The sequence below is a fragment of the Onychomys torridus genome, chromosome 22 (assembly GCF_903995425.1).
Source record: "Onychomys torridus chromosome 22, mOncTor1.1, whole genome shotgun sequence".
NCBI classification, from domain to species: domain Eukaryota; kingdom Metazoa; phylum Chordata; class Mammalia; order Rodentia; family Cricetidae; genus Onychomys; species Onychomys torridus.
The window spans coordinates 42,615,575-42,639,465 of record NC_050464.1 but is presented as its reverse complement, the minus strand read 5'-3'; the positions used below and the strand labels follow the sequence as shown (position 1 = coordinate 42,639,465).

The following is a 23,891-nucleotide window of genomic DNA, read 5'->3' as shown; positions in this document are numbered from 1 at the left end:
AGATTATGGAGGCTGTACCATGTGGGGTATACTCTTAGTACACTGACTCCCTGTGAAATGCTTTTACATTCTCATCAGGTCAAGTGAGGAGCCTTGAGCTTTGTGTTTGTTTTGAAGTTAACAGCCTGGCATGCCTCCTTCAACTACTACTAGAAAGTGGAATGTGGGTAGCCAAGGTTACCTCCAAGTAACACCTCTCAGGCCTAGTGTTGAAAAGGAAACATTGCATCTTCTGTGGGAGGTGGTCCTCCAAGCAGGATGCCTGGGATAGAAGACACTGAGAAAGGGCCTCTAATTATACCACTTTTTTTCTTTAAAACAAACAAACAACAAAGAAGTAAAACTTTATTACATACTTGTTTCCAAACAGGACAGAGAGATGGGTCAAATATTCCAATTCATTGTGTTAATTACAGAAAATGCTCACAACCACTTTATAGAAACCGTATTAGGATTTTTTTTTGGGGGGGGCGGCCAGGTATGGTAGTGTATAGCTATAATCCCAACATTCAAAAGACTGAGAAGGGTCTTAAGTTTGAGGCCAGCCTGGGCAACAGTAAGATCCTGTCTCAAAAAGCAAAAACCACATACACACAAAACAGTTTTTCCCTAAGTTATCAGAATATCTGGAGTAAACACACCATTTCTAAATAACCTAACCTACAAGCCCAAAGGTTAACAGTAACCAGTAGCAAACTAAGTCACTCTGGGATATTCTTGTTTTTAAGACTTGTTCTTAAAAGTTCAGGCTAGCAAGAAACTCATGATCCTACCTTGGCCTCCTAAGTGCTAGAATTACAAGCATATGCCACCTCATCTGGTCAGTCTGGGCTACTTCATTGCCTCCAAAGAACCTCTTACAGGGCTGTCATGTACTTGCCATATACAGGCCACAGTCTTTTTGCAACGCCACTTCTTTCATGGCTTCTATCTACCTTATAGGAAGCCAATTCCTTTGCCCTTCAATTCATTTAGATGCAATAGACACAGGACTCTTAATTGAGCTGACAAGTGGGTTTTCAAAGCAAGAACCCATGTGAAGAAAATATTTGATAAATATTTAAGCAAGAAAAGTTCCTAGATTGTAGAATATGAAACAATGAGTTATAAACAACCACCATACTCCTGACAGGTTTTCTGCCAGAGCTTATGGGTTGTTCAGTTGATCTGCTGTAATCACCTGATACAGCACAGGTAGGCCAGTTCAGTCCCCATGATATGTTGCCTTCTACACCTGGTAGAGCTGTGCTAGTGGTAATGGTAAGATAGGAAGCTTTCAAAAAGGCCATCTAACCCATACGTTGCCTGCCTTCTGCAGCCTGGGCAGGAAATAAGCACCCAAATGTGACACTGAGATATCCTCTTCCTGGAGACAAGGTGAAGCCGCAGCACAGTCTGGTCAGGGAAGACAAGGAAGGGAAGGCTGCAGCCAGGCCACCAGCAGAGGAGAGGGTGCAGGCCTACAGCTGCCTCAGGACCGGGTAATCTTGTCTGGGGGCATGAACCCTGTGTCCCCAAGGGTCCTGAGTGCAACACGACCATTGGGTCGGATCACCAGGTGGGTGATGCTGCCGTTGTTGAGGGACAGGCGGAGCCAACCTTCCGGGGGGAACTGCAGTGCTCTGGGGAGAGAAAGATGATGCTAGCAGAAAGCTCAGGTTGGTACAGAGCTGCTCTTGGGTCAGGCAAGGTTGACAGCCCAGTACATTCAGCTGGGTGAGTAACTGAGGTGGTACTGTCTTCAGGGAAAGGATTCTCAGTCTCAATAGTACGCTAAATAAGGATCTGACCTGTGGGGACAAGGCCTTAACTCAACCAAGTCAGAAATGTACTCAGAGCTAAGGATATCAAGGCTGCTTTGCACTGTAACAAGAAGTATCCAAATTTGTGCTAGAAGTATTTCTGACAAGACTTGGCTAGTCTTCAAACACAGAAGTGTAACACATGACCCCTGCAGGATCCCACCCCCCCCCCCTTTTTTGTTTTCCTAGACAGGGTTTCTCTGTGTAGCTTTTCGCCTTTCCTGGAACTCACTCTGTAGCCCAGGCTGGCCTCGAACTCACAGAGATCCACCTGGCTCTGCCTCCTGAGTGCTGGGATTACAGGCGTGCGCCACCACCGCCCAGCTAGGGTTTCCTTTTTGAAGGGCACAAGTATTGGGGTTGGAGATAAGGATCAACAGTTAGGAGCACTTGCTACTCTACCAGAGGACCAGAGTTCAATTCCCTGCACCTATGTTGGGCAGCTCGCAGCTAATACCCCAGTTCCAGGGAATCACTCTCTTTCTGGTCTCTAAGGGCACCTACATGCAGACCACACACACACTCAGAGTATTTGCTGAACAGTTTGCTGTCATCTCTGCCATTTTCTAGTAATTGAGTGCACTGTGTCCTCAGGAACTATCCTGAATTGAGTCCAACTTAGACTACCAACACATGACATTTCTTGCTACTGGGTTTGTCAGTTATAAATTATAAATACTATAAAAGCCCTGTGATGTGTCCTGGCTAATACTGATAAGGAACCTGGTTAACTCCACACACCCCCCCCCCAGGTGTTTTTAAAGGGTTTTATGTAGCTCAGGCTGGGCTCAAACTCACACTGGGCTTCTGTGCTACTACACAAACCCAGCTCTTTGTACATGCCAGGCAAGCACTCTAAAAGTGAAGCTACATCTCTAGCCCCATCTGCTGAAACACTGTATGCACGGTGGTGGTCTGCTGCTTAAAAAGAGCTTCTAGGGGTTGGGGATTTAGCTCAGTGGTAGAGCGCTTGCTATCGCAAGGCCCTGGGTTCGGCCATCAGCTCTGGGGAAAAAAAAAGGTAGAAGGAAGGAGAGAAGTGACTCCACAAGGTTGTCCTTGATCTGGTCCACACAAGCTCTATGGCACACATAAAGTAATGATTTTTAAAAATTAAAGCTTTTTTTTTTTATTCGTGTTGAAGATCAAACCCAGGCACCTACACATGTCAGATAAGCTATTTACCACTAAGGCACACCTTAGCCCAGACAACTATGTAGTCTTACTGTTACTCTTCACAACTCAAGACGATCACTCCTGCCTGTCCTCACAGTGTAAGTCCTCCCAAGCTCCTAGTTACTTCTTTCTGCATTTTCAGCTCTAATGTCGGTTTTCAGGGGCTGCTATAGAATATAAGGAAGGTAATGAGGTATAGGACAGGGCACTCCTGGCTTGTTGGCATGTTGAGAGGAAAACAAAGGGTGTATCCTAACAAGCAGTTGGGGGCATATCATCCTAGAAGCACCTGTCCGCCACACCACCTCCTTCCTTCCTACTGCCAGGTCTCGGTCTGACATGCGGTCCCCTAGCCACCCCTGGCACAGGTGACAATCCAAGACGGGAACAGGCTACTACCTTGACACCCACAGAAAAGTGACTAGAACAAGGGCATGCAGGGAAACAGCGTGAGCCTGGAACGTTCTGCTGTTACAGAAAATGAAGAAAAATTCAAAACAAAGCAGATGAGCAGCAAACAAATAATCACAGGTCATGATGTACGACAGGTGATTGTCACGTGTCACATTACATGTGCAGAACTAGCAGACAAGTATCCTAACCCACAAGGTGCTCACACTGTTCACAAACACAAACATGGAAAAGGACGGTACGTAGAGGAGCTCTGATAACAATAGGATGAAGGAAAATCTCAGAACAAGTCCAGTGCTGACTGCTGCTGGCAGCAACCACTGACAGGCAGTTGGAAGAAGTGTGTGGAAAACAGGACTCTGAATGATCCTAAGATACTCAGCATTCCCATAAGGTAGTGGAGGCCTGAACACAGCTCCTTGACCATGTACACTGTCATGGCCAGTTTCGCTGGGGCCTACTACTCATACAGCAGCGGAAGGCGAAACAGAAAGGCACTCTACAGACAACTGACCAGGCTTCACCAGTATTCCCTGCTGAGTCAAGACTGAGGAAGCTCCTAGGCTGAGGAAACCCAAGGCCAGAAAGGATGATGGCAGGGAAACGGGATGCTAACACAGTAAGACATGGGCGTTCTTAATGGCACTTACCTGCAGACGATATAGCGGATGACGTTGGCATGGCATATGAAGATCTCATAGCTGTCCTCTTCCTGCTTGGCATCAGCTCGGTGAATGTAGTTCCTGAAGGCAGCCTCAATCCGGGCTCCATCTTCATAATACTGCTAAGAACAGAGCAAGGAATTGTCAGTGTGGAAGCATACAAGGCTAATGGCAGGCCTTGCCCTAATCCAGTGGCACAAGGGATGGCATTTTTACCACAGCCTCTGGCTTCCAGTGAGAGACAGGTGGATCTGGTTCAATAGGGGCACCTTCCCGTAGCAGGTCCGTGCTGACTCTGGAGACACCTGGAAAAGAGCAGATCCCTGTTTAGCAACATATCACCCAGAGTGAATCTATACCCTCAGCAGAGTAGGCAACCAGCACTCACCTGGTAGGTGTTTACTGATGATATCTGTGGTCTCTACAGCACGGGTCATGGAGGAATGGACAATTTTATTGAATTTTAATCCCAGGCTTGCGAGTCGGAGCCCTGTAAGTTCAGCCTGTTCCCGACCTTGAAGGAAAAAATAACTGAGAGTTATATACCAGGACCCTCCACTTACTGAATAAACAATGAAATGCCATCAAGCACTACTAAAGATGTCCTCATAGGCTCAGCCGGGGTCAGGTCCTCAGGAAGCAAAGAAACAATCAACCCCAAGGAAAAATGTATCTGATTCAATTAGCAACAGTGAGTTAACTTACAACAGTAGAATGTGAACCCTTTGCTATTTCTCCTATTTTTACTCAAGTATGTTCAAAATCAAGTTCCAATTGGGAACATAATATAGCTTACTAGTAGCATGCAAGACCCTGGGTTCAATTCCCAGTACGGGTAGGGGGAGAACAAAATCAAAATCAAGTCTCAGCATCTCAGTGGCCCACGTCTTGTGACAATTAGACAACATGACAAAAAAAAACAACCTGAACGGGGCCTGGTGGCGCAGGCTTACAATCCCAGCACTCAGAAGGCTAAGGCAAGAGGAATACCATGAGTTCAAGGCCCGCCTCATAAAACACAGACTACAAACTGATTCTTAGGGGTCACAAGGAGACACCAGGATTAAATACAGATGCTTTTCCTCAAATGAACTTTCGCACAGGCCTGAAACACTACAACAAATCTGTTTTGAAAATCATTTTCTGCTGGATATGAGAACATGGCTCCATCACCACAGTGATGACCTGATTTTCTGCTTATGCCCAGGTATCAAAAGCAACTCCTAAGGCTGGGGGCAAAAGCTGCTAGAGAACACGCCTGGAGACATATTACTATCCAACTTTTGAATATTTGTTCAAATGGGAAATATGCTATCCAAACAAGAAATTGTTTAAAATATAAATGCACACTATCATGTATTCATGTTCCCACCTAGTTGGGAAGCAAAGCAGGGGGATCAGGAATCCAGACCAGCCTAGACTACACAGTTGAGACTCTGTCTCCATCACCACCATGCTGAAACCAGGAAAGAAGAGGAGTTCCCAAGTTCAGCTGATAACTTCAAGACCAGTCAAGGAGTCCTACCTAATGGGGTCAGAGTTCGATCCTTTTCCAGGGAGCCATCCACATTGTACTGGGAATGCCGGATGAGGAATATGTGCCTTGTAGCCTTTGCCTTATAGTGGTCCAGCCTGGATGCCAGTTCTTCTTCTCCAGACTCCACGTTCCTCTTCTTCAGGTTAATGAGAGATAGTGGCTCTCGCCTAATTGTGAAAGCATGTCTTATATCCTCTTATCCAGGACACCTTTCAGTACTTAGGAAAAGGACGGGGAAAACCAAGTCCAGGGAGGCCAGCCTCACAGAGCATACCTGCACTCTTCACCCAAAGACCAGGCAAAAAGGTGGGCATGACAGATATGTGCAACCTAAGGTTCACACACTTGGTGAAGATGGGCTAGGGAGATGGCTCAAGTTAAACTGCTTGTTAAAGTACAAGCAGGAAGGCTGGAGTTCCGAAGCCACATAAATACTGGGTAGGCAGAATGGCCCACCTATAATTCCAGCCTCAGAAAGTGGAGACAGGATCCCCAGGAGAAGCTGCCTAGTGAGATTATTCATATTAGCAAGTTCTGGGTTTGATTGAGAGACCATGCCTTAAAGGATAATCTAGAAGCTTTCACACAGACCCACACACATATGATCTTACACACATGCACATGAGAAGAAAATAAAAAGAAACTGTCAGTAATGCTGCAAACATGCAACCAGGTGGCAATAAGAGGTTGTGAGACCATGGGTAGCTGTGCTGCAGCAGAGCCTCGGACTGCACTGTCTGTATGGGTCTACTAGTTACGGGGTTGTTTCATTCACCTTCCTCATTCTGTTGTTTATGAGACAGCGTCTCTCAGTGTTCCCAGGCTGAAATCACAGCAATCCTCAGGTTTACCTGGATTACAGGTATGCACTAACATCCCTAATTTAAATTAAAAATACCAGACAGGAGCCCTTGGCTGTATTTTCTCATAGTACAAGTACACATGGGAAGCTAAGGCAGAAGGATCACAAAAGGCCAGTTTGAGCTATAGAATAAGTAAATCCCACACTCGCACCTGTACTAAATAGGCCTTTTTTGTCTTGTGATTTTTACCTTAAGCTATATAATTTAATAACTACTTAGATGGCAATTTTATTGTATTAAGTATGATAAATAATCTAGGGATGATTTAAAGTACACAGGAGGATAACCTAGACATCTAGGTTATCTGCAAATACTACACCATCTTGAACATCCACAAACTGGTATGTCTAGAAATCCTGGAACCAATCTCCAGGATACAGAGGAGCTACTATAATTAAATTAAAATTAAATAAAAATAGAGCTCTTTTCTAAGTCACACTGAGCACATTTTAAATGTTTCAGTCACTGTGGTAGTAGCCATCACAATGGTTGAGGACTGCAGTTAGTGGACTGGGTATGTAGGGGCTGAAGAAACAGAAGCAACTCAGTTAAATGTAGGAGGCAGGAGCCAGACATGGTGGCGAACACCTTTAATCTCAGCACTCAGGAGACAGAGGCAGGCAGATCTCCTAGTTCAAGGCCAGCCTGGTCTACAAAGCAAGTTCCAGGACAGCCAGGGCTACACTGAGAAACCTTGTCTCAAAAAACAAAAACAAGGACTGGAGATTTGGTTGGTGGTTAAGAGCACAGACTGCTCTTCCAGAGTTGAGTTCAAATCCAAGCAACCACATGGTGGCTCACAACATCTGTAATAAGATCTGGCGCCCTCTTCTGGCCTGCAAGGACACATGCAGACAGAACACTGTATGTATAAATAAATAAATCTTTTTTAAAAACAAAAACCAAAAAAACCGTAGGAGGCAGGAACAGCACACATCAAGCCTGTCAAAATTACAGCAATCACGGAAGAGTAAGGTAGAGAGTGTGGTGGCTCAAGCATTCTCTGAACAAAGTCTTGTTGCAGATGCAGGAATGTGTGGGGCTGGACCATACAGAAAAAACACCAAGTGGATATGTCCACTTCCTAGTCCCTTCCTGCAGTTGTTTACCCAACTGTGATGCCACCTTCCCCACCTAACAAAGATCCAGTCACCGTACTGGCCCATCCACGCATCAGACATGGCAAGCAAATATAAAACAACTTTTTTGTTTGTTTTGTGAGACAGGGTTTCTCTGTGTAATCCTGACTGTCCTAGAGCTCACTTTGTAGACCACTCTGGCCTCAAATTCAGAGATCCACCTGCCTCTGACTCCAAGTGATGGGATTAAAGTCGTGTGCCACTATACTGGGCTTCCATAGGTAACCTCTTAGTTCTAAGCACAGGTTCTCTGACCTTAGAGTGAAAAGCATGCTTGAAATCCCAATTTTCCGCAGGCTGCAGCAAAATTTGTGAGGACAAGCTGGGCTATATATCAAGACCCTGACACTATATATATATGAATTTCAGACCCTTAGGGGATAATGGTCCTTGGACACAAACCTTCGGGAGTATCGTCTCTGAACAAGGATTTTCTGAGGAACCTATCGGGACGGGTATAGGTATCGGAGGGATGGATGGTCCAGGCACTGAGACTCTTGAGGACGCGTGGTCCTGGTACTGGGGCTCTCCAAAGGACCAGCCGCCCGGGCACACACAAACTCTAGACCCACTAGTACACAGCCCTTCGGTGCACCGATATCCACCCTACCGCAAAGGACGGGCGGAACCAGGCCCGAGCTCCACCCTCCCGTCCCTGCACCTGTCCCAGTTGGAGTCCCAGACGCTGGGCCCGGGACGCGAGACTCCTGTCCAGATCGGCGGCTCGGTCGCGCGCGCATCTGCATCCCCGCCGCCGCGCGGCTTGCCCACTGCTACCGCGGAGAAGAGAACAGCGGCCGAGCCACCCGCCAGACCGCAGGCCGCCAGCTGAAGTGCCTGCCGGAAAGCCATGCCTCAAATCGCGCGGCCCGACGGCAGGACGCCAGGGACACACTTCCGCATGCGCCCGCTTCCGGCTGGTGGAAGTTCCGCCCCACACCCCACCCCGACAGAGCAGGAAACGCGGGCTGGAGTGCCACCTGCCGGTAGTCTCCAGGTGGCAGGCGTAGGTGCCCTTAACTTTGGTGGGTGAGTCCCCAGGGGATCAAAATCTGGCATTGGGTTTAGGTGAACTGAAAAACCTCAGGTTTGGCTCTTGCTCTAGATCTAGAGTTTTTGTTGTCTTTTGTATGTAATCTGTAAGTGTATGCATACTATTCTTCAACTATCAACTTTCACCTCCAGAGTTCTTTCCATTTTCCTGAACTAAAACCTTCTGCATTAAACTATCAGTTCTCCATTCCCCACACCTAGCCCCTGGCACCTACCGTCCTGCCTCCAAGTTTTACTGCCCTAGTTGTTATTGATCACCTCACCGGGTCCTTCTGAGTAGGAACCGCTCTTCCAGTGCTGGCAGGCCAGAGGCTTTCAGCCTTTGTTACCTTGGGCTTTAACCAGCAGCAGGCCCAGTACTTGGCAGCTCTTACAATTTTCAGCTTTCAGCAGTAGTAAGCAGCAGCAGGCATTTGATAATTACTGCTCCTGGATGGACCTCAAACCTCAGACATTCTCAGGACTCTTGGCCTCTGACAATGGCTACTACTACAGTGCATTTCCACTGACTGGAAAATGCACCTCGGTCCACTTATAGAGAGAGAGAATAGGGGTGTGGCCATCCTTCATGAATGTTTATGTCAATCAGAGGCTTTCTGTGCAGCCAACAAGTGCGTGCTCCCCCTCTGGCCTGGAGGTGTTCACCACCATGCTTGTCTTGCTCACAGTATTACTTTCCAGTGGGTACTGTCTGGAATGGTCATGATGGAGCAAGTCTTCAGCTGAGGTTGTGGTGATCCACTGCAGCTGTCTGCACAGTGGGTTCCAGTGTCTAAACAGCTCATGAGGGTAGTGTAGCTAGTTACCCATAAAAGGCTGCTTTCCTTGCAAAACTTCAGCCAGGCACCAGAGCAGGACCTGTTAAATGCTTTAATATTTCATAGAAAGTATCAGAAGGGTATGTACAATAAAGGCTTGACAAAATCTCAACACTGAACTAACTAGCATTTACAGTACATTTCTTATTTACCAGTGCTTGCTTACTGGCGCAGTGTCCCTTGGGGAAGTAGGTCTCTCTGATCTATGTTCTAGGAATCTTAAATCAATTGGACTCCGACAGTCTGTCCTTTTCTGTTTTTCTGTTTTTTGTTTGTTGGTTTGTTGTTTCCTCCTGAGATAGGGCCCCACTATACTACACAGCCTTGGCTGGCTTGGAGCTTACTATGTAGACCAAACTGGCTTCAAACTGACAGAGATTCACCTTCCACGAGTGTTAAGAAAGTATTAAAGGATTAAAGGCCTGTGCCACCAAACCTAGCTTATGTAGTTATTTTGAGCATTAAATTTTTTTTGGTTTTCAAGACAGGGTTTCTCTGTAGCTTTGGAGCCTGTCCTGGACTAGCTCTGTGGACCAGGCTGGCCTCGAACTCACAGAGATCCACCTGCCTCTACTTCCCAAGTGCTGGGATTACAGGTGTGCGCCACCACCGCCCGGCGAGCATTAAATTTTTAAAGAAGTAAATCTGATTCTTCATCTCAAGAAACTGCTCTGTTAACTGCACTCCTTCAATTTACACATCACTGCAAAAAAGGGAGGAGGCAAGGCATAATACAGAGGAAGGTGCATTTGAATTGTGGTACTAAGTAACAGTACAGTTTCAGTATCATTAATTCTATGGATCTAAATATATTGTCCAAATACAAGTGTTAGTGGACTGGGTAACAGCTCAATTGGTAGGTGCTTGTTCAACTTATGCAAAGCCCTGGGATCCACCCTTGGTATTCATAAACTAGGTGTGGTAGGGCACACCTGTAATCCCAACAATTTAGAGGTGGAAGTAGATTTATAAATTCAAGGTCATCTTTGGAGTTCAAGCCCAGCTTGAACCCTGTCTCAAAAGAAAAGGGGGTTGCTCTTCCAGAGGACTCAAGTTTAATTCCCAGTACACACAACTGTCTGTGACTCCAGGTCCAGGTAATCTAACACCCTCTTCTGTCTGCTAAGGGTTCTGAGTTTCCTAGGCTGGCCCTGAACTCAAGAGCTCCAGTTATCCTCCTACCCAGTGTCCCCAGTAGTTGGATCACAAGCATCACCACTGCAGATCTCTAGAACTGCACATGGGGCCCAGATCCCTAGTTCTCCATCACAGCCAAGCAGCACGGGAAGGGTCAAGCTACAGCTGTGTTGTAAATTGTATTACTGGTATCAGTCATGGGAGCACCAGTTACTTCTGTCAATGTCCTAACCTGAGGACGAGTGTAGGAACAATGTCTACTCAACCATGTTCAAAGCAGTATCAGAAGCCGGATGGTGGTGGCGCACGCCTTTAATCCCAGCCCTCGGGAGGCAGAGCCAGGAGGATCTTTGTGAGTTGGAGGCCAGCCTGGTCTACAGAGCAAGATCCAGAACAGACACCAAAACAACACAGAGAAACCTTGTCTTGAAAACAAAACAAAACAAAAAGCAGCATCAGAGTCACTAACTCTTTTTTTGTTTGTTTGTTTTGATTTGTTTTTGTTTTTTGAGACAGGGTTTCTCTGTGTTGCAGCTCTGGCTGTCTTAGAACTCACTCTGTAGACCAGGCTGGTCTCAAACTCACAATGATCTGCCTGCCTCTGCTGGGATTAAAAATGATGGAGAGGCCTTTTGACAGAGGAATAAACAGAATGTGGTGTATATACACTTTGGAATGTTTAGCCTCAAAAAGGCAGAGAATTATGACATGTTGAATTATGACATGGATGAATCTTGAATGTAACAAAATACCACAGACTATATCACATATACAACAGAAATTTATATCTGCTTTGGAGGTTGAAAAGTCCAAGATCTTTTGGACTTTTTCCAAGCACTATTTCTGGGTTGTTTTTTTTTGTTGTTGTTGTTTTGTTTTTTTTGTTGTTGTTATTGTTGTTTTTCCGGAGCTGAGGAAGGAACCCAGGGCCTTGTGCTTGCTAGGCAAGCACTCTACCAATGAGCTAAATCCTCAAACCCTCCAAGCACTATTTCTGAAATGGTGTTGATATGTGCCTGGAAAAGTAAGAGGAAGGCTATCTTCACTTAGCCAGAGAGCAAGAGGAAAATTCTGTGAAGCTTCTTTTAAAAGGGCATTAATCTGTTCTTTGTTGGATTTAAGCACTTCCATAAAGAACCTCTCAATACTATAACAAAGATGAAGTTCCAACACAAATTTTTAGAGGACATTCAAACCATGGCAAAATGCAATTAGTTACTTCCCTCACTGCTGTGACCGAATACCCAACAAGGAACTTAAGAGAGGAAGGATCTATTTCAGCATGGCATGGCAGCAGGAGCATGATACATCTGGTACACTGAGCCAAAGGAGATGAATACTGGTGCTCAGTTCATTTTCTCCCTTTCATTTGGTCTGGGACTCAGTCCATGGGAACGGCACTGCTCACATTTGAGGATGAGCTTCCCTCCTCAGCTAACCAATTTACTTATTTACATGTGTATGTGTATGGGTGTTTTGCCTGCATATATATCCAGAAGAGGGCATCAGATTCACTGGAACTGGCATTACATGCTCTCCAGCCCCAGTGGTTAAAACTCTTTTTGGAGACATCCTTATATACACACCAGGTATATTTCTATGGTGATTCTAGGTCCCATTAAGCTGATGATGGAGATGAACCGACATCAGTTATGATAGGTGAATAAGCCAGTCCTAAGAATAGTGTCAACAGATCCCATATGGAATGTAGACTCACAATCAAGACATTACAGAGATGGTGGTTATTGGACTAGAAGAAATTGGGAGCAGGGTTTAATAGGAACAGTTCTACTTTAAGATGAAAAATACCTAGAAATGGATGCTGGTGATGTTTGCAGAGCACCATAATTGTACTTAATGCTGCAGAACTGTACACTTAAATGTTAAGCACTGTACAAACTTTGGCACAACATAAAAGAACGTAAAGACATCTGGCTATGCATTTCTCTCAAAACAACAGTAACTGTTCAGAGAAATCACAACCATCATAGAAGCAGCTGCATCACTGTTTATTGACCTTTACTTTATTTACAGTGACAACTAAGATTATCTACTGTCTGAGCCTGGTGTTGTCTCTCTAAACACGAGATTCTGACACTAACACATTTCCTTTGTAATTTTTAAGGCATCTTGAATCACATAATTTAGTCAGGTGATGTCCTGAATGATGGATTTGGATCTCTCCTGCTGGTGGGTGGATTCCCCCAGACCTCATCCACGGTGTATCTGACATCATTTCCCCAGAGAGGCCAGGTAGGCATACCAGAACAGAGCTGCCATGTTGGCAAAGAGCACCCGGAACTGCCAAAAGAACAGTCATCAGGCCATGTGAATGGGAATCCTGACCACATATGTCCCTCACACATCAGTCGCCCAAGATGAAATTTCCAATTGTTGCTGCTTGGTCCATCTTACTTTCCCACTATTGAATGTCCGAGCCTTTAGTTTGTAACAAGGTCTGGTAGGACCCAGCAGAGGTAGGAGTACAAATAAATCATCCTCTCCAAACAATGTTCTTGCTATGATTTGGCCTCAGCCCAGCACACCACTGCTCCAATACCTAATCACCTGGATTTACCCCACCTGAAAGCACCTTCAGTCAGTGCTAGCTCTTCCAGGCAGACAGTTCTGTGACAGTAACAATCTGTTCCTGTCTTGCTAATTATGAGTCTTTGGCACTGGGGCACGAAGTAGTGCTTAACAATACTTGCTACATAACTTCCCTTCCCCTTAAGCCTTCCTTTGCAACTATCTACAATTAGAGCCTTAACCCTAACCTCATAGCCCTGCTTGGAAGCAGTTTTCTGGCCTATTCATTCCTCAACCCACGAATCCCTCTATATCTTTCCAGGATGCCTTAGGGTCTGAGGCCCTCATATACTACACTGGGAAGGTCTGTCTTCCCTATCTCCTTGGGCTCTGAGTGTAGGTGTTAGTACTGTGAGCAAAATTGTCCCAGCCCCATAACTAAGAGGGTTTGGTCTCTACCCAGAAACTTTTACTTCCTTCCTAACACCTAATCACCCTTTTCTGCTCAGACCCAGAGAAGCCAAGCAGTCTTTCCCATTCATATTAGCTCTCTAGTCACAAAGGGCTTCCACCTGAGCACCTCTGCACTCATCCAGGAGAACCTCATTCTCTCCACTGTCTAAGGTGGCTCCAGAAAACACCCTTTGTGGACCTGAATGTCCACTCATCCCAGAGACAGTCCTATCTGTACACAACATAGTCTTGTAAACATGACACTATTGCTCTGGCCTCAAGACCTCTCTATCACCCTGGCTCCCTGACCGTTTCTTCCCATCTTCAAACTTCTCAGGAACATTTTGTAGACTTGTGGTTTGTTCTCCTTCCCTTCCCAGGCCGGCCTGGACTTCCTGGTCCTCCTGCATCTGCCACCAGAGTGAAAGATTGCAGGCACTAGCTTGCCTGGCTTGAGTTGTGGGTTGTGTGTTTCCTACTCACTTTTCAAAGCAACCTAGCTTTAGCCCCTAATCCATCCCAATATGGTTGCTAGGAAGATCACTGATAAGGTTACTTCAAACCAGACACCTGTTGGGGATTTTTTTTTTGTTTCTTGGTTTTGTTTTGTTTTTGGCTTTAATTCCTACTATTTCTTCTGGGGTTGACTAGCCCTTTGTTATATCCTAAATGTCTGATGGTTTTCTCCTACTTTATGGTCTGTGGGATGTATGTATGCATATACAAATGTGGGTGGTCTGTGTATGTGCATGCTAAGTAATACACATGTAAATATTTATGAAGTGAGCATGAGTGGGTGCTATATTTATGCATATGATATAAAGTGAGGCCTAGGTGTGTATGGACTTGTGTGTATAATGTGCTCTCTCATTCATTCATTCTCTCTCCCCTCCCTGTGTATTTATGCATAATGTGGTGGTGGTCTGTGTGTAGTGTGGTCTACACAGTATGTATGTTTATAGTATATACAGTGTATGCGTGTGCACACTGGCCAACCTCCCTCTTCTACCCAATGGGAGTCCTTTGCTGATCCTACTCCTCCTTCTTCAGTGGGTCCTATTGTGAGCTCCCTGTAGGAAAGACGCATAATAGAGCACAGAAGAGGGTTAGCCCCTGGCACAGACTAAGGCTGCTGCCCAAGAGAAGCCTGTCTGGGAGGATGGTGCTGTTGGCAACTTGGGTGTCATAAGGCTCCTACCTTTCCCTTCTTCAGTGTGCACAGACCTAGCTCCTAGGTTTGGAACTTGGCAGAGGTACCTAGTACCAATTCTTGGAAGAACCCTGATGGTTTCTTCCATCAGGACAGAACCAGACCTAGAGCCAGAGGAAGAACGCCCTTGGGGAAGGAAAAGTCTGCATCTCTGACAGCCCTTCTCCTCTAGGGTTCAGCGGAATCCTGCCACTCATTGTGTAGACTTACTGGGACTGAGAGCCCTTCCAGTTGCAGGGAGGTCTTCGGAAAACATAGAGGATGAGCCTAGCACCAGGACAGCTGGTCCACAGTGCCTTAAACAGTGCACAGTGATAACATCTGCAGAACACTAAACCAGCTGGGCAGTGGTGGTGGCACAGGCCTTTAATCCCAGCACTCGGGAGGCAGAGGCAGGTAGATCTCTGTGAGTTCAAGGGCAGCCTGGTCTACAAAGCAAGTTCCAGGACAGTGAAGCCTACACAGAGAAACCCTGTCTCAAAAAAAAAAACAAAAAGAAACAAGCAAACAAACAAAAATAACAGAACAAAAAACCCAAAACACCTGACCACTCTTCTCCTGTGCTCTCCACTGCTCAGTGGTCAGGTTCACCCATCCTTGAGCAGGCAGTTTCCACAGCAGCATCTGTGTGACTATAAGCACTGAAATTCTCCCAGTTGCCTGCAAGGGGCCTTCTCTTTGACAGGCCATCCCCGTGAAGACCTGTCTATGCCAGGGGCTTCCCTGCTCCATTGCATGTTGCCCGCTGCCCTCTATCTGCCTGTTCAGCTGCTCCTGCTGAGCCCAAGCAACCCAGATCGGTTCAGTTACTAGAAAACACTAGAATTTGCTCAATGAGGATGAAACAGCTGCACAGGAGCCCCCATGCAGTTTTGCAGCTATGAATCTGGAGCCAATGGACAATGATTGGGGTGGACCAGAACTCCAGAAGCAGGTGAAAACATGGCCTGAGAGTACTACCACTTGTTAGAAAAATGACAAAGACCATTAGTGAAGACAAGGCAAACCTCACCTGCAGGGGCACATAGTTGATGTTAATGAACTGCAAGGGCGTCCACATCCTCCAGTTCATTTGCAGTGCAGGCCAGAAGCCACTCCTCATCTTGGCAGCAAAGGCACTGACATCCTTTCCCTGCCAGAAAGGGAAGGGAGGCTGTAAGCAGTCCTTCCATCCACACAACTGTAATGTGGCGCCTTGACCTTGACAATGATTGGTAAAACCTGTTTATGTTTCAAAGCACACCTGCATTTACTACCCTGCAGCTAAGAGGAGTCAACTATCCAGGTGGAAAATCTTCAGTGACAGCACCTCAGTGGCAAATTGCCTCTCACACTGGCTTGTGTCTGTCCCCATTAACTCCTTATAGCAACCTGATGATGACTTGTGCTGTGGCCAGACTAAGGACTCAGTTATCAATGCTTCCCACATCAACTGCCAAAGATGATTAATTTCCAGCCCAAACTCGTCAGTTGTTTGTTTGTTTTTTTTTTTGTTTTTGTTTTTGTTTTTGAGCTGAGGATCGAACCCAAGGCCTTGCGCTTGCTAGGCAAGCGCTCTACCACTGAGCTAAATCCCCAACCCTTGTCAGTTTTTAAAAGATGACCCCCACTAAATGCTATCTGGAAGAATGAATGTATTAAGAGTAACCACACTGGCTGGGCAGTGGTGGAACACGCCTTTAATCCTAGCGCTCAGGAGGCAGAGGCAGGCAGATCTCTTGAGTTCTGAGTTCCAAGGCCAGTCTGGTCTATGGAGCAAGTTCTAGGACAGCCAAGAAAAAGAGTAACCACATTAAAAACAATAGAAGCACCTACCTTCCCATAGTTATTTTTTTAAAATACTGTAAAATTATGGTTATTAAGACAATCTGTAAGCAATAGTCAAAAAATACACAAAATGAAAATAATACAATAACCAAAACAACATGCAATGAAAGTGAAAATCCAGTAAAAGAACCTAGTCTAGGCTGTATGTATAGAAGTAAGAACATGACAAAATTATCTTGAAATACTGGGGATTTCAGTAAGTGGGAGACAATATTCAATGTAAATGGAAAAAAACAAAACTCAAAAGACAGAAGAGGAAAACACGGATACTTTTTCTTAGAGTCTTATCAAGATTTATCAAGCAGGGGCTAGAGTGCTTTCCCTGAGGCCCTGAAGTATGGAGAAGGAAAATATGGAATAAGGTCAGCAGACCCAGTGATGGCCTGGGGAGAGGGGCAGGGCCTTGGGGAGCTGTGGTTCTGGATCCTGAGAAACTAACTCTTTCCACCTAAAGGGGCTATGGTTGTCAGTCCCAAGGCTACTGTGTGCTATGTCTGTGACACTCTGTCCCATTTCCCCCTGAAACTTTTATATAAGCTGCTGTACCTCTTAATACACTTGGATGCATGAACCACCAGCTTATGAAGGACCTCCTGGTCCCAATTTTCCTATCTTCGTTATTTTCTCATCCCCATCTCCCCCCACTTAGGACCTGTTAAGTAAAATAACCTGCTGGTCCAGGTTACTGGAGAAGGGCTCAATGGTTAAGAGCACAGCTTCTCTTCCAGAGAACCCCAGGTTGATTCCCGGCACCCACATGGAGGCTCACAACTCTCTGTAACTCCAGTTGCAAGGGATCCAGTGTCCTCTTCTGGCTTTCAAGGGCACCAAGCAAGCACATGCAGCACAGACATCCATCCATATAAAATACAAACAACAAAAACTAAAAAAAAAAAAAAAAAGATGTACCACACAATCACTAGAAAGTATTAATAGAATATGTGTATCATCTTCCTATCAGAAAATCCAAAAGGGAAAGAGTACCAGAGTTGAATACAAAGTTTTAAAACTTCTGTGTAGAAATACACACACACACACACACACACACACACACACACACACACACACTTTATTTATATAAGTTTACATTTTACCTTTATATAGGCATTCTAACTAATATGAAAGTTTGAAACACTTAAAAAAATGAGAAACTAATTTGCTACATATATTTGTGAAAAAGGACTGTTACTTTTCATATATCCAAATACACAAGTCAGTGTAAGAAAAAATGGCAATCTTCCTTTCTCAGCCTCCTGAGTATGACAGTTACAGGCATAAGCCACTAAGCCTGGTGTGGAATCATATTAGTATATAAAACATATAAGTAAAAACGGGGGCTGGAGAGATGGCTCAGAGGTTAAGAGCATTGAATGCTCCTCCAGAGGTCCTGAGTTCAATTCCCAGCAACCACATGGTGGCTCACAACCATCTGTAATGAGATCTGATGCCCTCTTCTGGCCTGCAGACATACATGCTGTATACATAATAAATAAACAAATCTTAAAAAAAAAAAAGCTCTACTAAAAGTTATCAAAATATTTGGAACCAATTCTATGATAGAGTAGTATACATCCCTCTTTGACAACAGATGTGGTGACAAGACCTAAGAGCAGCTCCACGACACATGTAACAAGTTTATGACTTCTGGGACAAATAGGCACTATTAACATTCCTGTAGTCTGTTTCCTAGGTTCACAAGGAAAAATAAAAAACATGAAAATATAAGTTGAAGAATAGTGAGATGGCTCAGCAGGCAACAGTGCTTGCTATTAAGCCTGATGACCTGAGTTCAATCCCTAAGACCCACGTACAGGAAGGAAAAACCAACTCCTCTGATCTCTACACACATCCTTTGATACATACATGCCCATACACATACAGAGAAATCAAGGAAACAGTATTTGCTGGACATGACAATGCAATTGTACACATCAACTCAAAGCAGCTTTGACAACATGCATAAGACCCAAACACTCTCAAGCCAAGAAATCCCACAACGGATAGGGGAGAGGTTCATAAAGTCTTACCCCAAGCTGAGGAGCTACTGGAAATTAATGGATGCTAGGAAGGGAAAGCCAGTTTGGTTTTTTGTTTTGTTTTGTTTTTTCTTGCAGGGATGTGGTCCCTGAGAGGTCCACACCCACGCACTTACAGGTAGCACTAAATGAACACAGTAGGTTTAAAAAAAGAACACATGAAGTTGGTTAGGAAAAGTAGTGTGGGGATAGGGGTCATTTTGATCAAAACACATTAGACCTTGAGGCCCACCCTCGGAAGCAAGGTTACATGTTAATTGGAGATACAGCAAGTGCCAGAACAAACACCCACCTCCAACAAGTTCATGATGAGGAAGAAGAGCAGCAGAAAGGTTGGTGCAAAGAGCAGGCGATCCAGCAGGAGCCTCTTGACAACAGCCAAAGGAACCTCAGGAGGGATCCAGTACTCCATGAAGAGGTAGAAATAGTGACTCAGTGGACCTGTGACAAAGAACCTGGAGCACCACAAAGGTGTGAGCTGGACTGCAGTTCTTTCTACGTTTCCTTCTTTGGTCCAGCCTCACACCAAGATTCACCTCAGAGCTTAAGCTCTCTTTTCTTCCCCCAAAGTATTTACTGCCCACACAAATTTGTATAGACCTCTTTCAGTCAGTTTCAGGCAGCCTTTTTGCCTGAAAAGGGTGGAGTTACTTTGCCAGTTCCTGTACTTGATCAGCTGGCAGAGCCATGATGGTCCTGGATAACATGTATGTCTATCTGACTCCTCTGTGTTCCAGGCCATTATGCTATCTGTTCACATCTGTGCCTTCATGCCTTACAGACTCTGAGAAGTAAAGAGACATAACCCAGCTTGGCCAAGTGTGAGCCAAGCCCAGAAGAGAGTTTCACAAAGCACAGTAATACAAGGAGGGGCCGGAACCAGGGTCTTTCAATCCCGACAACCAAAGTCTGTAAAGGTTTTCAACTGTGCTTTCCCACACCTCTGTGAGCTAGAGTAGAGCAAACAACTGAAGTCTTTGGGAGACTAAGACCACATGAGAGAGTTAAGGTGCCTTGGCTGATCTTGTTACTTGACCAAGTATGGGAGATATGGATTTATAAACACAGTAAATGACTCAAATTATTATTCTTGGAAGCTTTTGTGGGGTTAGGACTGAATCTCAGTTGGTAGAGTACTTCCCAAGCATGTCAAAGAAACCCTGGGTTTGATTCCCAGCACTGCAAAAAGCAAACAAGAACCAGGTGTGGTGGTGCACACCTATAATCCCAGCACTCAGGAGGCAGAGGAAGTGGATTAGAAGTTCAAGGGATATATGGTACAGCCTCAGTCTCTTTCATGTACATACATACATATACATACGCACACACACAAAATCTTTCTGATTATTTATTTTATTTATGTATTTACTTATTTCTGCTTACAACAGGGTCTCACTGTGAGCTTGGCTGACCAGAAACTCACTATGTAGACAAGGTGGGCCTCTCAAGTACTGGGATCACAGACATACTATCACGCCTAGCTAAATGATGACAATAAGTGATATCTAAGTGGCAACATACATGAAGCCATGGGTTTAATCCTAATGCTACACATACAAAAAAAGTTTTGTTCTGTTTTTAATCGATTCAGTTGGAAAGACTTCCAAATCATATAGCCATCTTATTAGTGTTTGCCAAAGAGCTCAGGAAGGATTTTGTTTTAAAGGGAGATCTCCCTATATAGCAAGAGCAGGTCTGGAACTTGTGACAATCCCACTGCCTCTACTTCCACAGGGCTAAGCTACAAGCCTGTGTCATCACATCCAGCCTCTGGTGCTTCTTTTTTGTTTTGTTTTGTTTTATTTGAGACAGGGTCTCAATATGTAGTTCTGGCTGTCCTAGAACTCATTATGTAGACCAGGCTGGCCTCAAACTCACAGAAATCAACCTGCCTCTGCCTCCCAAGTGCTGGAATTAAAGGAATGTGCATTATGTCTAGCTCTTTTTATTTTTTGAGACAGAGTTTCTCTGTAGCTTTGGAGCCTGTCCTGGATCTCGCTCTATAGACCAGGCTGGCCTCAAACTCACAGAGATCTGGCTTTGCCTCCCGAGTGCTGGGATTAAAGGCGTGTGCCACCACCACCCGGCCTGAAGCTTCTTAAAGAATTAGTTGGGTTTTTTTAAAGATTGATTGATTGATTGATTGATTTGCTATGTATACAGTATTCTGCCTGCATGCCAGAAGAAGGCACAGGATCTCATTATAGATGGTTGTGAGCTACCATGTGGTTGCTGGGAACTGAACTTGGGTCCTCTGGAAGAGCAACCAGTACTCTTAACTTCTCCAGCCCCAAGAATTAGTTTTTCTTTTTTCTTTCTTTTTTTAAATTTTATTTTCTATTGTGTGTGTGTGTGTGTGTGTGTGTGTGTGTGTGTGTGTGTTCCTGAATGTTTTGCTTACAGGTATGTCTGTGCACCATATAATGTGTCTGGTACTTTATGAGGTCAGAAGAGGTCATCAGATCCCTTGGAACTGGAGTTAAAGATGTCTGTGAACGGCTACATGGACACTGGGAATCAATCCTGGGTTTTCTACAAGAGCAGTCAGTACTCTTAATAGCTGAGCCATTAACAGCTGAGCTATCTCTCCAGCCCCAGAATTAGATTTCCAAACCAAAGTATTCCAAAGCCTTGATGCTGACCGCCAGCTCTGCTGTGCTCAGCCTGCCGAGGTGAGCCAGCTCTTGGTGACACTTACCCATAAACTAAATATCGGAGAAGCCCACTGACATCTAGACTTTGAAGGTCTTTCTTCTGTTTCTTCTCAATCACCTGGGCCAGAAGGTTCCCAATGGCTGACAAAATGCCACTGTGGAGGAAGAGGCAATCAGAAATGAGTAACAGACACAAAGGCTTGCCTTTCCTGCTTGGCAATAGCAGAGTTGCTATGGGTCTTGCTAAGGATGGTGGGGTGAGTCCTTATTAAAGCAGCTTGTAGGTAAAGCCCCTGAAGGTAGAGACAGTACAGCGTAAAACCAAAACACAAGCGTGCATAGTGAGAGTTCCACCTGCTGGACTGCAAGCTTCCAACATCCCCACTGCTGCTTCATTGAAGACATGGGGGTAACGCAATAGGAAGGATCCTTATGAGGATGCTTCTGCACACATCTGTATGGGCTGACATCTGTATGTGATATTATATTGTAGTTTTTAAAATGTTTGAAATGGGGCAGACGTCATCAGGGATTTTTCTTTCTCTCTCTCTCTTTTTTTTTTGTGTGTGTGTGGGGGGTTCCAAAAAAAAGTCAGAAAACCTACTAGACAAATTCTAAAAGAGCTATAACACTTCTGTAATATTTCTGTGCAAATTTACACTCCTGAAGTAAAATTCCCAGTAAAAAGACAAGGTTAGTTGCTTCTTAAGGTTGAGTCTTGTCTTGTCTTTTTTCATGTTGCTGTGATGAAATGCCTGACAAAAGCAACTCAAGTTAGAGGGCCGGCAGCCGATCACTGAAGCCAATCAGAGCATCTGGTTACAGCACACCCACAAGCAAGAAACAATGAGTCGAGTTGTGTGGCGCACACCTTTGATCCTTTAATTCCAGCATCCAGGAGACAGAGGCAGGTGGATCTCTGTGAGTTCTAGGCCAGACTGGTCTACAGAGGAGTTCCAGGACAGCCAGGGCTACACAGAGAAACCCTGTCTCAGAAAAACAAAGAGAAAGAAAGAGAGAGACAGAGACAGAGAGACAGAGAAAATGTATGCTGCTCAGCTAGCTTCAGTCAAGGATCCTAACCAGGAATGGTGCCACACATACTGGGCAGATCTACCCTCCTCAATTAAGGTAATCAAGATAATCCCTTACATGCAGGCCTAAAGACCCATCTCCCAGGTGGTCCTAAATTTTATCACGTTGACAACTGGCATTAACCATCACAGGTCTGTAAGCTGTCTTCTAAAAACTATAAAATCCCCAATTGTTAGTATGGATCATAAGGACCCTCTTGACCTGACCCTTGGTTACCTCTTCCCACACCTCTCCCCCTGCATAGTTCTTCTCTTCACCCCTCCAACATGCCCTGCACTCCTCCCTCAGAGCTTCTGCACTTACTGTGCCCTGTGAACTATCGCGTCTCTTCTGTGTGCGTCTGACCAGTGTCTACAACACATAAACTGGCCTAACTGCTCCGCGTTACATATTTATCTGATTTTTTTTCTGTCTAGTCCTCAGCTCCGTGAGAAAAATGGTCTACGTACCTATTTTAACCACAGCTATGTGTCCAGCACACAAGAGGCACTCTGTACATACTTAGAAAAGCCTAAATTACTAGAGGACAAACCTATAAAATTCTCTAATAAAAATTAACAGAAACGATGATTTCATGAAGAAACTGAACGACGTAGACCGAAGTGCAAAGCTCACCAGCAACAGTGCTTACCACTCAGGGCTGGAACGGTGTCCCTGGTTCCCTGGTCTTCACAACATTCAGACTGCAAGGGCTATTGCATGTCCTGGCAAAGTAGAACTTTGGACGCACCCTGATGCAGGACTTTGCCTCTGGCACCCCCACTCCTCCACAGCAGCCGCTTTCAACCTTCCTATTGCTGCGACCCTTTAATACAGCTCCTCAGGTGGTGACCCCCAACCATGAAATTATTTTCATTGCTCCTTCATAACTGTAATTCCGCTGCTGCTATGAACAGTAATGTAAACAACTAATATAACTCCGAAAGGGTCGTCCGACACCCCCCCAAAGGGGTCACAGCCCACAGGTTGAGAACCGCCGCCACTCAGGCTGTCATTCTGCGGAACCCACCTGCTGACTGCTTTGGTCAACACCGGGTAGAGCTTTAGTAGCAGCAAGTATTGGGCGAGCGCTCGCCGCGGAAGCGACCCGAGCCGGGATTCCGCCCGCAGTCTTGATGCGGCAGGTGCCATCGCCGTCCCAGCTCTGAGTTGTCCCGGGCGCCCACCCAACAGCGGGCCAGTCAGGCATCCTGCCCCGGACGCCGGGCCCAGGGCGGGGACGGCCTGACATTTCCCGCCCTACCAAGGCCCTCAGCGCGCCGGACCGACCCCGCCGCGCGCGCCGCTCACGGCCGCGTATTTTGCCCCGGTCCCTGCGACCCACCCTCCGCACTCGGGGGCGGATTGGAGAGCCGAGGGACGGGGCGGGGCGAGGCGGGGCGGGGCGGGGCGGGGCGAGGTGGGGCGGGCCCCGTGCCACGTCTGCCCGACGCCTGAGCGCCACGCCTTCTCATTGGCCGGCACTTTGATCTCGCGAGAGTAGGTGAGA

General features: G+C 45.7%; 2 protein-coding genes and 1 non-coding gene across 4 annotated transcripts; all 3 read right to left on the bottom strand.

Annotated features, from left to right (window-relative positions):
• Positions 1 to 551: 551 nt before the first annotated feature.
• Positions 552 to 8,501, bottom strand: Pgam5 (PGAM family member 5, mitochondrial serine/threonine protein phosphatase). 2 transcript variants are annotated; one of them, XM_036172124.1, is made up of 6 exons: positions 8,252 to 8,501; positions 5,577 to 5,755; positions 4,440 to 4,565; positions 4,268 to 4,356; positions 4,040 to 4,173; positions 552 to 1,622 (listed from the first exon to the last, which is right to left on the bottom strand). In XM_036172124.1, the coding sequence occupies exons 1-6, from the start codon at positions 8,440 to 8,442 to the stop codon at positions 1,472 to 1,474; spliced, it is 870 nt and encodes a 289-aa protein (XP_036028017.1). In that variant the 5' UTR covers positions 8,443 to 8,501; the 3' UTR covers positions 552 to 1,471. The 2 variants fall into 2 exon arrangements, with proteins under 2 accessions (XP_036028017.1, XP_036028018.1); XM_036172125.1 differs by having other exon boundaries at positions 4,040 to 4,170.
• Positions 8,502 to 12,586: 4,085 nt separating this feature from the next.
• Positions 12,587 to 23,758, bottom strand: Pxmp2 (peroxisomal membrane protein 2). The gene is made up of 5 exons (XM_036172126.1): positions 23,412 to 23,758; positions 21,352 to 21,462; positions 18,946 to 19,108; positions 15,803 to 15,922; positions 12,587 to 12,899 (listed from the first exon to the last, which is right to left on the bottom strand). Exons 1-5 carry the CDS (start codon positions 23,531 to 23,533, stop codon positions 12,831 to 12,833), a joined length of 585 nt encoding a protein of 194 aa, XP_036028019.1. The 5' UTR covers positions 23,534 to 23,758; the 3' UTR covers positions 12,587 to 12,830.
• Positions 21,880 to 21,941, bottom strand: LOC118572853. Its single transcript, XR_004943549.1, has one exon. It is a non-coding gene; the product is annotated as a U7 small nuclear RNA (small nuclear RNA).
• Positions 23,759 to 23,891: the final 133 nt, after the last annotated feature.